Source organism: Borostomias antarcticus (genome assembly GCF_949987555.1).
Source record: "Borostomias antarcticus genome assembly, chromosome: 11".
Classification (NCBI taxonomy): Eukaryota; Metazoa; Chordata; class Actinopteri; order Stomiiformes; family Stomiidae; genus Borostomias; species Borostomias antarcticus.
The window spans coordinates 4,514,433-4,526,652 of NC_140244.1; the positions used below are offsets into that span (position 1 = coordinate 4,514,433).

At 47.6% G+C, this 12,220-nt stretch overlaps 2 protein-coding genes across 3 annotated transcripts in view; both read right to left on the reverse strand.

Annotated features, from left to right (window-relative positions):
- Positions 1–1,015: 1,015 nt before the first annotated feature.
- LOC311315328 (protein FAM3D) lies at positions 1,016–6,599 on the reverse strand. Of its 2 annotated transcripts, XM_084445981.1 has the most exons (13): positions 6,436–6,599; positions 6,062–6,168; positions 5,865–5,967; positions 4,804–5,753; positions 3,579–3,817; positions 3,368–3,475; positions 3,243–3,272; positions 2,877–2,994; positions 2,696–2,754; positions 2,019–2,069; positions 1,770–1,854; positions 1,299–1,425; positions 1,016–1,176 (listed from the first exon to the last, which is right to left on the reverse strand). In XM_084445981.1, the coding sequence occupies exons 5-13, from the start codon at positions 3,589–3,591 to the stop codon at positions 1,090–1,092; spliced, it is 678 nt and encodes a 225-aa protein (XP_084302107.1). In that variant the 5' UTR covers positions 3,592–3,817; positions 4,804–5,753; positions 5,865–5,967; positions 6,062–6,168; positions 6,436–6,599; the 3' UTR covers positions 1,016–1,089. The 2 variants fall into 2 exon arrangements, with proteins under 2 accessions (XP_084302107.1, XP_084302108.1); XM_084445982.1 differs by lacking the exon at positions 6,062–6,168.
- Positions 6,600–7,187: 588 nt separating this feature from the next.
- cfap20dc (CFAP20 domain containing) overlaps positions 7,188–12,220 on the reverse strand; it is a gene marked incomplete at both ends in the record, with an annotated part of 32,122 nt that continues 27,089 nt past the window's right edge. Inside the window, 2 exons of the mRNA XM_084445745.1 lie at positions 7,188–7,294; positions 10,103–10,188. Coding sequence (XP_084301871.1) covers positions 7,188–7,294; positions 10,103–10,188 — 193 coding nt within the window. The remainder of the gene's footprint in view (positions 7,295–10,102; positions 10,189–12,220) is intronic.

Genomic DNA, 12,220 nt, shown 5'->3' on the forward strand with positions numbered 1-12,220 from the left:
CATACTACCTTGTCATAACATTGCGCCTTGAAATTTGCCCTCATCCGTCGCTGTCCATAACGCGACATTCGTCTACAGCTGTCAACTCGCGCATGTGACGCACATTTCCGCTGCGCAAAGGATTGTGGGTCAGAATAGCCAGAAAAGCCTGCTGGCTTGCATACTTCAAAATACGACCGGATGTAGTAGGTCATCCTGGTACTTTTGCCATACTGCATGTGGCATACTATGTATTGGGACATACTACATTCTGTTTTGGCATACTATATAGTAGGGTAGTAGGCGATTCGGAACGCAGCCAGGGTCTCCAGCCCCCACCAACAGGGGATAGCTGGGATTCACATCCATGGGTGGGCCATCTTTTGTTTCAGTAAGGGATCAATTAAGTATAACTGCCTACCTAAATAGAGGTCTCAGATGAGAGGTGTGATTAAGGAGCTCAATGCTAGCATGCTAATCATACCTCAAGTAGAAGAAGAAGGTAGTTCATCAAAGAAACCCAGAAGCAGCTAGAGTCCCCTTCCCCTCCCTCCCTCCCAAATTCAGCAAAACATGTCTAGTTAAAATGCTATATTAAACTCAGTCTTTTTCGTTCCAAACAGCTTTATTGTACAATGTCCTCTGAACATAACACTTTGTTAGGGTGGATTCAATAAACTCCAACTGATGCCAGTGAGAATAGATTATCGACCCCTGTTGAAATAATAGAGGATAAATAAATAAAGTCATTGTTAATGTGAGTGATCCTGACAGGGATTTATCACACCTACAATCATGGGCGTTCTGGGGGGGGGGGGGGGGGGGGGGTGGAACTGACTACCCAGGGCCCCAGTAGGGAGGGGGCCCTTGAAGATTCTGCTATTTGTTACGATCGACAAGGCTGCCAAGTCTCACGCATTGGGGGGAAGAGCCGTCTCAGGGTGGGGGTGGGTGCTTGTGACTAAGTTAAAAAATCTCAGGGGGGGGGGGGGGGGTCGGGCGGCACAGAGCTTGTTCATGTATAGGGCCCAGAATTTTGTGGAACGCCCCTGCCTACAGTATCAGTCACTAATGGTACATGACACCCAGTCTCTTTGGTCCCACTGTGAGTCAGATCTTCCTGGGAAAGCAGCCCGCAATCTCAATCATCTCTGGCCAGTCCACATAGATGTTGGTCTTCAAGTTATTCACAGCGAGCTGAAAAGTGAGAGTCGGGGAAATCGGACAGTACAGTTAGTGAGAAACGGGGGGAAAAAAACACATAACGGTCACAGAATACAAAAAGATGGTTTAGTCCAATAAAAAACGGGAAGGCCAACCCTTTCAAACGGGCTTTTCTCGTCTGTCCCTGCGGCTCCAGCAAACACCCAGTTATCCCTGTACTTGACAGACTTGATCATGGTGCTTCCCAGTCCCACAAATATGTCCCTCATCTCCTCAGTCATCCTGGGAGAGGGACGCAGGGAAGGAGCCGGGTTAGGGTAGGTGTCGGGTTACTTCTGGGTTAGGGATCGGTTAGGGTTACTTGTCTGACAGGGTTAGAATGAAGGCTAATTTATATACCTTATAAGACAAGCTAATGGTTCATAGCCCATGGCTGCCATGGAATGGAATACCTGGGCATTGTATTTAGCTTGGTTTCCATGGCAGCCATGGGCTATGAGCCATGATACACCTTGTCTTGTGAAGTATATATTAGTCTTAAGAGTAAGGGTTGGGTTAGGGTTACTTGTTTGACACAGCGCACAATGCACACACAAAATAATCTGACTGGAATGTTTGATACATACTTTGCGGCCACGTCTTCAAACGACGCCACCAAGACAATCATTCCAGGTGTAATTCCTTTCAGATAAGCCAGGATGTCCTCTGGCTCTTTCAGAAGAACAGACGAGGGCATTAGTAAGTGTTTATTATTACATTAGTGTTTATTACTATATTAGTAAGTGTTTATTACTAACGTCGCCTTTAAATACAAGCTTGAATAAAATACATGCTTTAAAAACGAAATGTAATAAAAACTAAGCAATGGTTCTTACTTCCATGGACCATGTTAAGGTAGTCAAACTTCTCAATCTTCCCATTCTCCCCTGGAGAGAACATACAACAAGAATGCTAAAATATTGCATCCTCTTGTCAGTGACAGTAGGCTACTGTACACTATACAAAAAAAAGCAACGTCCAGTTTAGGAGCAGTTGTACTGTGTAACGTTTTTGTTCATTCCTGTCAGTAGCATGTCTCTCTCTCATGTCTCTCGAGACCAGAATGTCTCTCTCTCATATCTCTTGAGACCATGGGTCAGCAACCTTCAATCAAAAGAGACATTTTTGGCCAAACAATAAATACACAATCTGACTGGAGCCACAAAACATATTTGAGTTTTATAATGAGAAAATATTCCCCCTGGATTTGTTTTCAGGCTTGGTGGTACAGTGCACACCCAGGGGAAGGGACACATTAAGGCAGGATTGGGGGTCCTCACCCAGGTAACATTGAGCATCAAACACTACATTTCCTGCATTCAGCTGAATTTTTATGCACCAATTTGTGCTGAATGAAATTTATTAGCAATACATTTATTTAGTTATTCATTTCCATGTATGATTTTTAGTCAAAGTCAGGGAGTCACTAGAGAGGGGCTAAAAATTTGTTGCGTCTCCAGAGCAGCAGGTTGCACAGACCCCTGCTCTACAACCAACTACCAACAAAGCTCACCGTTCACCAACACAATGTTCAGGCCTGGTCCAACGTTGTTCAGGGGAGTACTCAAGATGCTAGCAGGGAAAGAGCCGAGTCAGATATAACGGATACTGCTTTGACCGACTCTTTATTTAACTTTATTTGACAAGTGGCTTGTGAAATGAGTTATTTGTAATGCATTCATTACGATACATACGTTTTACCCTCAAAGCAGATGTTTGGCCCCACAACATCAGCTGCTCCACTTGTGATGTGAAAGGCAAAATGGTCGAGGGGACAAATCTTGGAAAGGTGACATTTGGGGGGGTCTGTTTCTGTAGCAGGCAAACACCATGGCCACCAGATGGATAGAAAAGAACAACAAAAGACTTTTACCTCTCAATACAACAAAAACACAAGACCTCCAAATAGGAGAGGACTGGAGCTCGTGGATCAAGTTTTTTTAAAGATGATCTGTGAGCTCCAGTCTGCTATTTGATGCTGCTGGACCTCAACTGAGAACGTGAACTCTCACAAATTTGAACAAGACCTTCACCTATCATTATACATCATAAACACTCACTGGTTGACTGCTTGGTACTTTTAGGAACCCCTGAAATAAAAGAGCATCGCAAAACAATTATACAGAGAACAGAACACTTAGTGAAGCAGGATATCTGAGAGAGATAAATAAACACACCGGCCTACCAAACATATTCTGGATGTTCCTGGCTCTCTGGTGAATGTAGGGGTGGTTGATGGAGATGCCCCAGATTACCAGGATGATTAACAGGGCAGCAGTGGCAAATAAAAGATCTACAGACCACAACAGCACACATGAGAGACACAGGGTTGCCCAGGGTACAAACCACACACACTAATACAACCCAAACATAGGAGAGGAACGGCGTGACCTCACCTCGTCGCCTCATCCTGCCGAGCCGATCGGTTATGCCTGCGAACCGACTTCTTCAAAAAAAGTTCAAGTAGAAAAGCCTGATATTTCCTGTCAACATGAAGCGATTCCAGTTGGCCCGGGTCCGCTACGCGCTGTCTAACGGAGTCCGTCTCATGTCTGCCGGACTGTGACCGGCTCTGGAGAGACCGCTTCACAGACCACTGGAGGTATCAGCACACAGTCCCCGCCGTACACAGTAGCTATGCGGGAGTAAGATACACTGTAATGAATCGTCCCACGCCCACCAGACAAACAAGATGATCAGGTTCTTCACCTGAACAAGGTCGCTGCCTGGGAGGAGTTGCAGCGGCGGTGGTGACGGGTATTATGGGTGTTTTATCGAACAAAGGATGTGCAAACACAAGCGATGTGTACTTTCTTTACTGACCTCGTGTCAAACAAAACTAAGGGTTGGTTTACTTTGTACATGACTACACATTATATGGACATATGGTCCGTTTATGCACTCTTATGCATGCCGTCTGCCAATAGTGCATTCATGCCCATACTGTGTCGCCATGTACCTGGGTTGTATGTACAGTATAAATGGCATGTTTATGGAATATATTAATATTATTAAGTCCATATTACTTTTTTACTTTATACACGACTACACATTATATGGACATATGGTCCGTTTATGCACTCTTATGCATGCTGTCTGCCAATAGTGCAATCATGCCCATACTGTGTCATCATGTACCTGGATTTTATGTACAGTATAAATGGCATCTGTTTATGGAATATATTAATATTATTAAGTCCATATTACATTGATATGTCCATAATGTAGTTATATATGGCATCTGTATATAGTGTATTATTAAACCATATTGTATGTCTATTATGTCCAATGTGTCATAGGTCGATATGTCCATTGTGTTCACATTGTGTGTCCTAGTGTATTATACTGTATGCAGGCCTATATTGCCTGTAGATATGCTGGTCTTTTAATGATCATTTTTGTATACTGTAATGCACCTAAGAATTTTACTCAATAGTACTCGTGTAGCCTACAGTGATGTGACAATAAATAGACCTGAATTGTCAAATAATTAACTGTGCACCACTTGCTCTGTGTCGGGGTCATGTTTCAAGTCGTATGTAGTTCATATCAGTGATCACGCCAGTCGCCGGCTGATTTAAACAGAACATTTGTACCACGTGCGATACTGTCCTAGCTCACCAGAGGTCCTCCTCGCTATGTCCTCTGGTATCGGAGGAAGCTGGAGACAAACACTCTTCAGCAGCACCGTGTTTAATTTCAAAGTGCAGAGCCAATAAAACACAAAAAGACACATTTCATTTCCGCTGAGAACATAATTGAAAGTATAGCCTACTCTACAATAAAATAAAACCCTAACCCTAACCCAAAGACAGCAGCTCGATTTCAAAATAACCTGAACATCATGTGTCTGATATAAAACATCACAGGACACTTTAATGTTGTCCAATATGTGAATATGATAGATAGGTAAAGATAGACAGGTACTTTATTTATCCCCGAGGGGAACTTGATGATACTACATCCTACTGCAGTGCGGCGCCATCTTATAAAAAAAAAAATACTGCAATAGAAGATAAAAGTAATCTTGTAAAACTCAACGATTCACCCTGTGGTGGCGGCCAGTAACACATACTTGTGTGGTACAGTCCCAGCATTGCAGTAGTAGGCTACAGCACAGTATAACTATAATTACTTCTTATAATGGGCAGCTGTGCTTCCTGAAAAACCTCCCTGGAGCCTGTAATAAGATGGCTTAATCCCTAATCAAACATGTTAGTGGATGTTGGGCCATAGTGGCCTCTAGCTGGGATGTGGCCTCGGCTTTCCTGCCAGGTTCCTAGACACAGCCTTAAAGCTCCTGTTGTGGAGGCAATTTGCATGGTCATCATCCATGACCTTTACAGAAAAACCACAGGCCACTACGAGCCAAACAAATGGTAATGGAAGGTAGACCCCACCGTAAGTAGTATTTTCAGTATGACACATCTCAGATCAAATGTAGGCCAGACTGCAGGTGGATAGGGGAGATCGAAATAAAAGTTAATGTACCAAAAAAAAAAACACAACCTTCAATTGATCTCAAAGCAGTTCCATCAACGGAATAGCCTGGACACTCACTCCAAAAGATCCTGTTGAAAGGATAAGGGGTGGATCAAAAATAGATTCATGACGCAGGCTTCTGTGATGATTAATTTTCCACAACAGAGACAAATATGACAGGTGGACCGGTAAGCCATCACCTCATCAGAGTCCTCTCCTACGGTGCGAGTCCCCTTCTCACCGTCCTCTTCCGTCTCTAGGGCCTCCATCCCCCTCAGCACCGAGTACCTGTAGGACGTCTCACTGACACCACATCACAACGCATTACTTAAAGCGTAGTTACAAGGGAAACTATCACACACGAACATTACAGATCGTTCATTTACAGACGGCTTACCTGCGCGGAAAGCAGTATTTTCTGATGATTAATATTGCAGCAATAATCGCCGCCAATGCAACAAATACTACAGATGCAATGATTCCAGGATGCAGTCTTTGGTCGACCTTTATAAAGGTATAGGCTATGCTGTTATTAGGCACGTGATTTCCCACCACTCACATGATCCAACAACGACACAAGATATTCGAAATAAAATTCCAACACTGACACAATAAGATATTCGAAATAAAATTTAACAAGTGGATATATAGGCTATTCAAGGCTAGGCAACAAGGATATATAGGCTATTCAAAATATTATGAAATTGACGTTTGCATTTAGACTAACTGAGGATTGATAGGCAACAGTAGCAAAGTAATCTGTGTTAACACCTGTTGTTCAGTCATCTTGGCAGTAGGCCTATACTTCTTAATATGATTCTCGACGTCCAATAACACGTGTCAGTCATACATGATGAAACGTTAATAACAGATCAGCTTTCCGGCTGTTGAGTTTAGTTTAGAGTACAGGGCCTGTTTTAACTACAGGAGGTCGTTGTTTACTTCCTGGTGTTTGACTCACCAGTATGACGGTACCTGTACATGGAAACCAACGGCTTTTCTGATTGGTGGAGCAGTAGCCTACTGTAGTTGGCCTAAAGATAAACACGGTGCAAATATTCCACGGGCATCACGAAATATCGTCTTGGTTTTTTGGGGGGTTGAATTGAAAGAATGTTAGATGGTTGAACGTGTTTAAGAACTTGTTTAAGATACATTAAAGTATCTACCTCAAATTTTCTCCAACGCTAACCTCTAGTCTAATATGTAGCCTAATACATTTTCAATTCCCATCTTTCCGGTACGTAGGCTACATCTATGTACACCCCCCTCACGTTAACAATACAATTACAGAATGTTTAATTAGAGTAAATAAATAAATCATATACAAACACAGGTTATGGTAAATGCCATGTACAGTATGTAGCAACACTTACAGTATACACCTGCTACATGTACACGGCATCTAACAAGCTTGTTTTATTCAAAAGATCATCCTCACCATTACACCACAAGGGAAATGGCGGAATGGTGATCAGGTTTAACATGAACATATTTATTTTATTGACATGTCAAAGTCTACATCAGGCCAGCTCATAGTATTTTCCAGTCTTGGGATCGAAGTAACAGTTGAGACAGGAATCGTAGAGCAGGTTCAGGTACTCCTCGTCCTCCTCTGCTCTGCTCTCGTCTGACACCACAGCCCCTGGGACACACACACACACACACACACACACACACACACACACACGCACACGCACACGCACACACACACACACACTGTTCTGCACAGTATGTAGACACAATATACTGTGCATAGCTGTACCGGTGAAGGACCAAAGAAAGACAGCGACTGGAGTGGATCTGCCATGCATCTGCGCTGTCCTTCGTCAACTTTTAGTGGGATGGAATTACCGAAGGGAGGCTTGGAGGGTGTAGTGACCTTCAGCCCCTGACGGAATCTCGACGCGTCCCCTGCCATTTCCAACGCTCTCCTCTCCTCAATCAGGACAGGGAGGCTTAAGACACTCACATCCACAGTCACATCATGAAGCTGTAAAAAGCCTCTCAAAATGTAATTTCCCACCTTGCTCGAAGCACATGGTTTTAGCTGTTAAATGAACAGGCTGCTAAGTACTTAAAAGGTTATGGTATGCTCCAGGAGGAACGTTCCGTCGAATCTGAACGGCAAAGATGATGGAAGATAATGAAAACTAATTACAAGACACAATGTGTCAGGGGTTTAAAAATTATGTTGTAAATGGAACCTGGCAGGCATGTGCTACAGTAGGTGCTGGACTGGTATTAACGAGCCAGGTGTGGTATTAACAAGCCTGGTCAACTAACAAGCCTGGACTGGTATTAACAAGCCTGGTCAACTAACAAGCCTGGACTGGTATTAAGCCTGGTCAACTAACAAGCCTGGACTGGTATTAAGCCTGGTCAACTAACAAGCCTGGACTGGTATTAACAAGCCTGGTTTGGTGTTAACAGCCTGGTCTGGTATTAACAAGCCTGGTCTGGTATTAACAAGCCTGGTTTGGTGTTAACAGCCTGGTCTGGTATTAACAAGCCTGGTCTGGTATTAACAAGCCTGGTTTGGTGTTAACAGCCTGGTCTGGTATTAACAAGCCTGGTCTGGTATTAACAAGCCTGGTTTGGTGTTAACAGCCTGGTCTAGTATTAACAAGCCTGGTTTGATGTTAACAGCCTGGTCTGGTATTAACAAGCCCGGACCTGTATTAACAAGCCTGGTTTGGTGTTAAAGAACCTAGTCTGGTATTAATGAGCCTGGTCTGGTATTAATGAGCCTGGTCAGCAAATGAGCCTGGTCTGGTATTAACGAACCTGGTCTTGTATTAACGAACCTGGTCTTGTATTAACGAGTTTGGTCTGGTATTGTAGTGTGGTATTATTAACGAGCCTGGTCTGGTATTAACAAATCTGGTCAGCTAACGAACCTGGTCTGGTATTAACGAACCTGGTCTGGTATTAACGAACCTGGTCTGGTATTAACGAATCTGGTCAGCTAACGAACCTAGTCTGGTATTAACGAACCTGGTCTGGTATTAACGAACCTGGTTTGGTATTAACGATCCTGGTCTGGTATTAACGAACCTGGTCTGGTATTAACAAATCTGGTCAGCTAACGAACCTGGTCTGGTATTAACGATCCTGGTCTTGTATTAACGATCCTGGTCTGGTATTAACGATCCTGGTCTGGTATTAACGATCCTGGTCTGGTATTAACGATCCTGGTCTGGTATTAACGATCCTGGTCTGGTATTAACGAACCTGGTCTGGTATTAACGATCCTGTCTCCTGCTGACCATTTCATCTGAGGGCAGACAGCTTCAGCTTCTAGGGCTTTTTCTTAAAGGGGACCTATTATGAAAAACTCACTTTTTTCAGTGCTTGTGCATATACACATTTGGGTTTCTAATGGCCAACTAGCACACAAACTGTGAAATAAGGTAGGTAAGGTAATAGGTAGGGTGGGGGTGTAGGGGGTAGTGTTGTGGTGTGGGGGGTAGGTTGGGGTGCGGGGGGTAGGGTTGTGGTGTGGGGTGTAGGGTGGGGTGTGGAGGGTAGGGTGGGGGTGTGGGGGGTAGCGTGGGGTGTAGGGGGTAGTATTGTGGTGTGGAGGGTAGGGTTGGGGTGTAGAGGGTAGGATGGGGGTGTAGGGGGTAGTGTTGTGGTGTGGGGTGAGGGTGTAAGGGGTAGGGTTGGGGTGTAGATGGTAGGGTTGGGGTGTGGAGGGTAGGGTTGGGGTGTGGGGGGTAGGATGGGGGTGTAGTGTTGTGGTGTGGAGGGTAGGGTGGGGGTGTGGGGGGTAGGGTAGGGGTGTAGTGTTGTGGTGTGGAGGGTAGGGTGGGGGTGTAGTGTTGTAGTGTGGAGGGTAGTGTTGGGGTGTGGGGGGTAGGGTTGGGGTGTGGGGGGTAGGATGGGGGTGTAGTGTTGTGGTGGGTAGGGTTGGGGTGTGGGGGGTAGGATGGGGGTGTAGTGTTGTGGTGTGGAGGGTAGGGTGGGGGTGTGGGGGGTAGGGTAGGGGTGTAGTGTTGTGGTGTGGAGGGTAGGGTGGGGGTGTGGGGGGTAGGGTAGGGGTGTAGTGTTGCGGTGTGGAGGGTAGGATGGGGGTGTAGTGTTGTAGTGTGGAGGGTAGTGTTGGGGTGTGGGGCGTAGGGTTGGGGTGTGGGGGGTAGGATGGGGGTGTAGTGTTGTGGTGGGTAGGGTTGGGGTGTGGGGGGTAGGATGGGGGTGTAGTGTTGTGGTGGGTAGGGTTGGGGTGTGGGGGGTAGGATGGGGGTGTAGTGTTGTGGTGTGGAGGGTAGGGTGGGGGTGTGGGGGGTAGGGTGGGGGTGTAGTGTTGTAGTGTGGAGGGTAGTGTTGGGGTGTGGGGGGTAGGGTAGGGGTGTAGTGTTGTGGTGTGGAGGGTAGGGTGGGGGTGTAGGGGGCAGGGTTGGGGGCAAGCAGGTGGGCGGGTGTGTTGAGTCAGTACCTCTGGCAGGATTCTTGCGATGGTCTCCGGAGCCCGTCAGCTGGCCGGGAGGTGGAATGGGAGGGCTCAGAACATCCATCCATTCCCTGGGAAGCAGACCGGAACACCAACATCACCAGGACCTCGACACACACCATCACAGACCTACCTGTCTTGTCCACGTGTCAAACTGGTCATCTTGCTGAGCCACTCCTATCCATCAAGTCTCTCTGCTAGCCCCCCCCCCCTCTGGTCTCTCAGCTAGTCACTCTCCCTCCTCTGGTCTCTCAGCTAGCCACTCCCCCCCCTCTGATCTCTCTGATAGCCACCCCCCCCCCCCCCTCTGGTCTCTCTGCTAGCCACTCCCCCCCCTCTGGTCTCTCAGCTAGCCACTCCCCCCCCTCTGGTCTCTCTGATAGCCACCCCCCCCCTCCTCTGGTCTCTCTGATAGCCACTCCCCCCCCTTTGGTCTCTCTGCTAGCCACTCCCCCCCCTCTGGTCTCTCAGCTAGCCACTCCCCCCCCTCTGGTCTCTCTGATAGCCCCCCCCCCTCTGGTCTCTCTGATAGCCCCCCCCCTCTGGTCTCTCTGATAGCCACTTCCCCCCCTCTGGTCTCTCTGCTAGCCACTTCCCCCCCTCTGGTCTCTCTGCTAGCCCCTCCCCCCCCTCTAGTCTCTCTGCTAGCCACTCCCCCCCTCTGGTCTCTCTGCTAGCCACTCCCTCCCCTCTGGTCTCTGCTAGCCACTCCCCCCCCCTCTAGTCTCTCAGCTAGCCACTCCCCCTCCTCTAGTCTCTCAGCTAGCCACTCCCCCCCCTCTAGTCTCTCTGCTAGCCACTCCCCCCCCTCTGGTCTCTGCTAGCCACTCCCCCCCCCTCTAGTCTCTCAGCTAGCCACTCCCCCTCCTCTAGTCTCTCAGCTAGCCACTCCCCCCCCTCTGGTCTCTCTGCTAGCCACACCCCCCCCTCCTCTGGTCTCTCTGATAGCCACTCCCCCCCCTCTGGTCTCTCTGCTAGCCACTCCCCCCCCTCTGGTCTCTCTGCTAGCCACACCCCCCCCCCCTCTGTCCTTGAGCTATTCTCCTCTCTTATGGGGTCGGACACGCAGGCTTAGCTGGAGGATCATCCATCAGACGCCCACACCGGTTGGGACGTCCTGCTAGGCGACCGCTCTCCGGACCGGGGCAGGGGGGCTCAACCTTGCCTGTGGCGGTGAGAGGCACTGCCTGGCCGTACCGCATAGGATGCTGGGTAATGACAGGCCGTCCTCCTCCACAGGAACTCTCTCTCTGTCTCTAAATGAGTTTCCCCTCCTGTCTGAGCTGGACTGAATCCCCGGTGCTCTATTCTGCTCGCAGCAACTCAAAAATGAGACGAGTATGGAGAGATGTAGGTACTGGGAGGGGCTGGGACATCCTATGGGGCATCGTAGCGTAGCATGATTACCTGGAGCACCATCCAAAAGTGGTATTCATCTACTGCAATCGAACCAATATTGTCTCATGTTTGTAAGTAAGCCTGTAGGTCTTTTGGGGTCGTATTACAGTATTTGAGGTCTCTGGATCAAACGGGGAAAGTTTCATCAGGAAACATTGCGGGACGTTGGGAAGCATCTTCAACTTCTCTTGTCGAATATTTCATTTTCTTTCAGACGATTTAATGGAATGTCAGTCTGCTTTCTGCAGCCATCAGAGGATCGTTACCAGCGCGGCGCTGAAGAGATGGATTCTCCTCCCACCACCCAGCAGGGGCTGCTGATTGTGTGTGTGTGGGTGTGTGTGGGTGTGTCAGGTGTCAACAGCCTGAGATAGAGCGGTACCGCCGTGTGAAATAACGTCAGGGAAAAAATTTGTGAAGAACGCGGACAACTATCGTTTTGAGTCCTCCGCTCTCTGCCCCCTCGGACCCAATCTTCCGTAGAGAAAGTTGATTCTGGCCGGGCCAGCCTCTGGGGGCGTCCCTACTGTGGAACACGGAGCAGAGAGAGACAGTCTGCTCTAGGTACCGCCCTCCTCCTGGTCTGGGGGGGGGGGGGAGCTCTGCTCTTTCTCCCAGGAGTCAGAGTTTCGCAGTCACCTCTTATTCCCGCATCGTTATTTACAAACACACAACTTAAACCCAAAACAACTCTATAACTGATCG

Excerpts from the sequence above, each read along its gene's own strand:
- LOC311315328 (XM_084445982.1), bottom strand. Across the intron at positions 2,070-2,695 it reads GAACATTGTGTTGGTGAACG|GGGAGAATGGGAAGATTGAG; the intron begins GTGAGCTTTGTT and ends TGTTCTCTCCAG. Across the intron at positions 1,855-2,018 it reads CCTTAACATGGTCCATGGAA|AGCCAGAGGACATCCTGGCT; the intron begins GTAAGAACCATT and ends TTCTTCTGAAAG.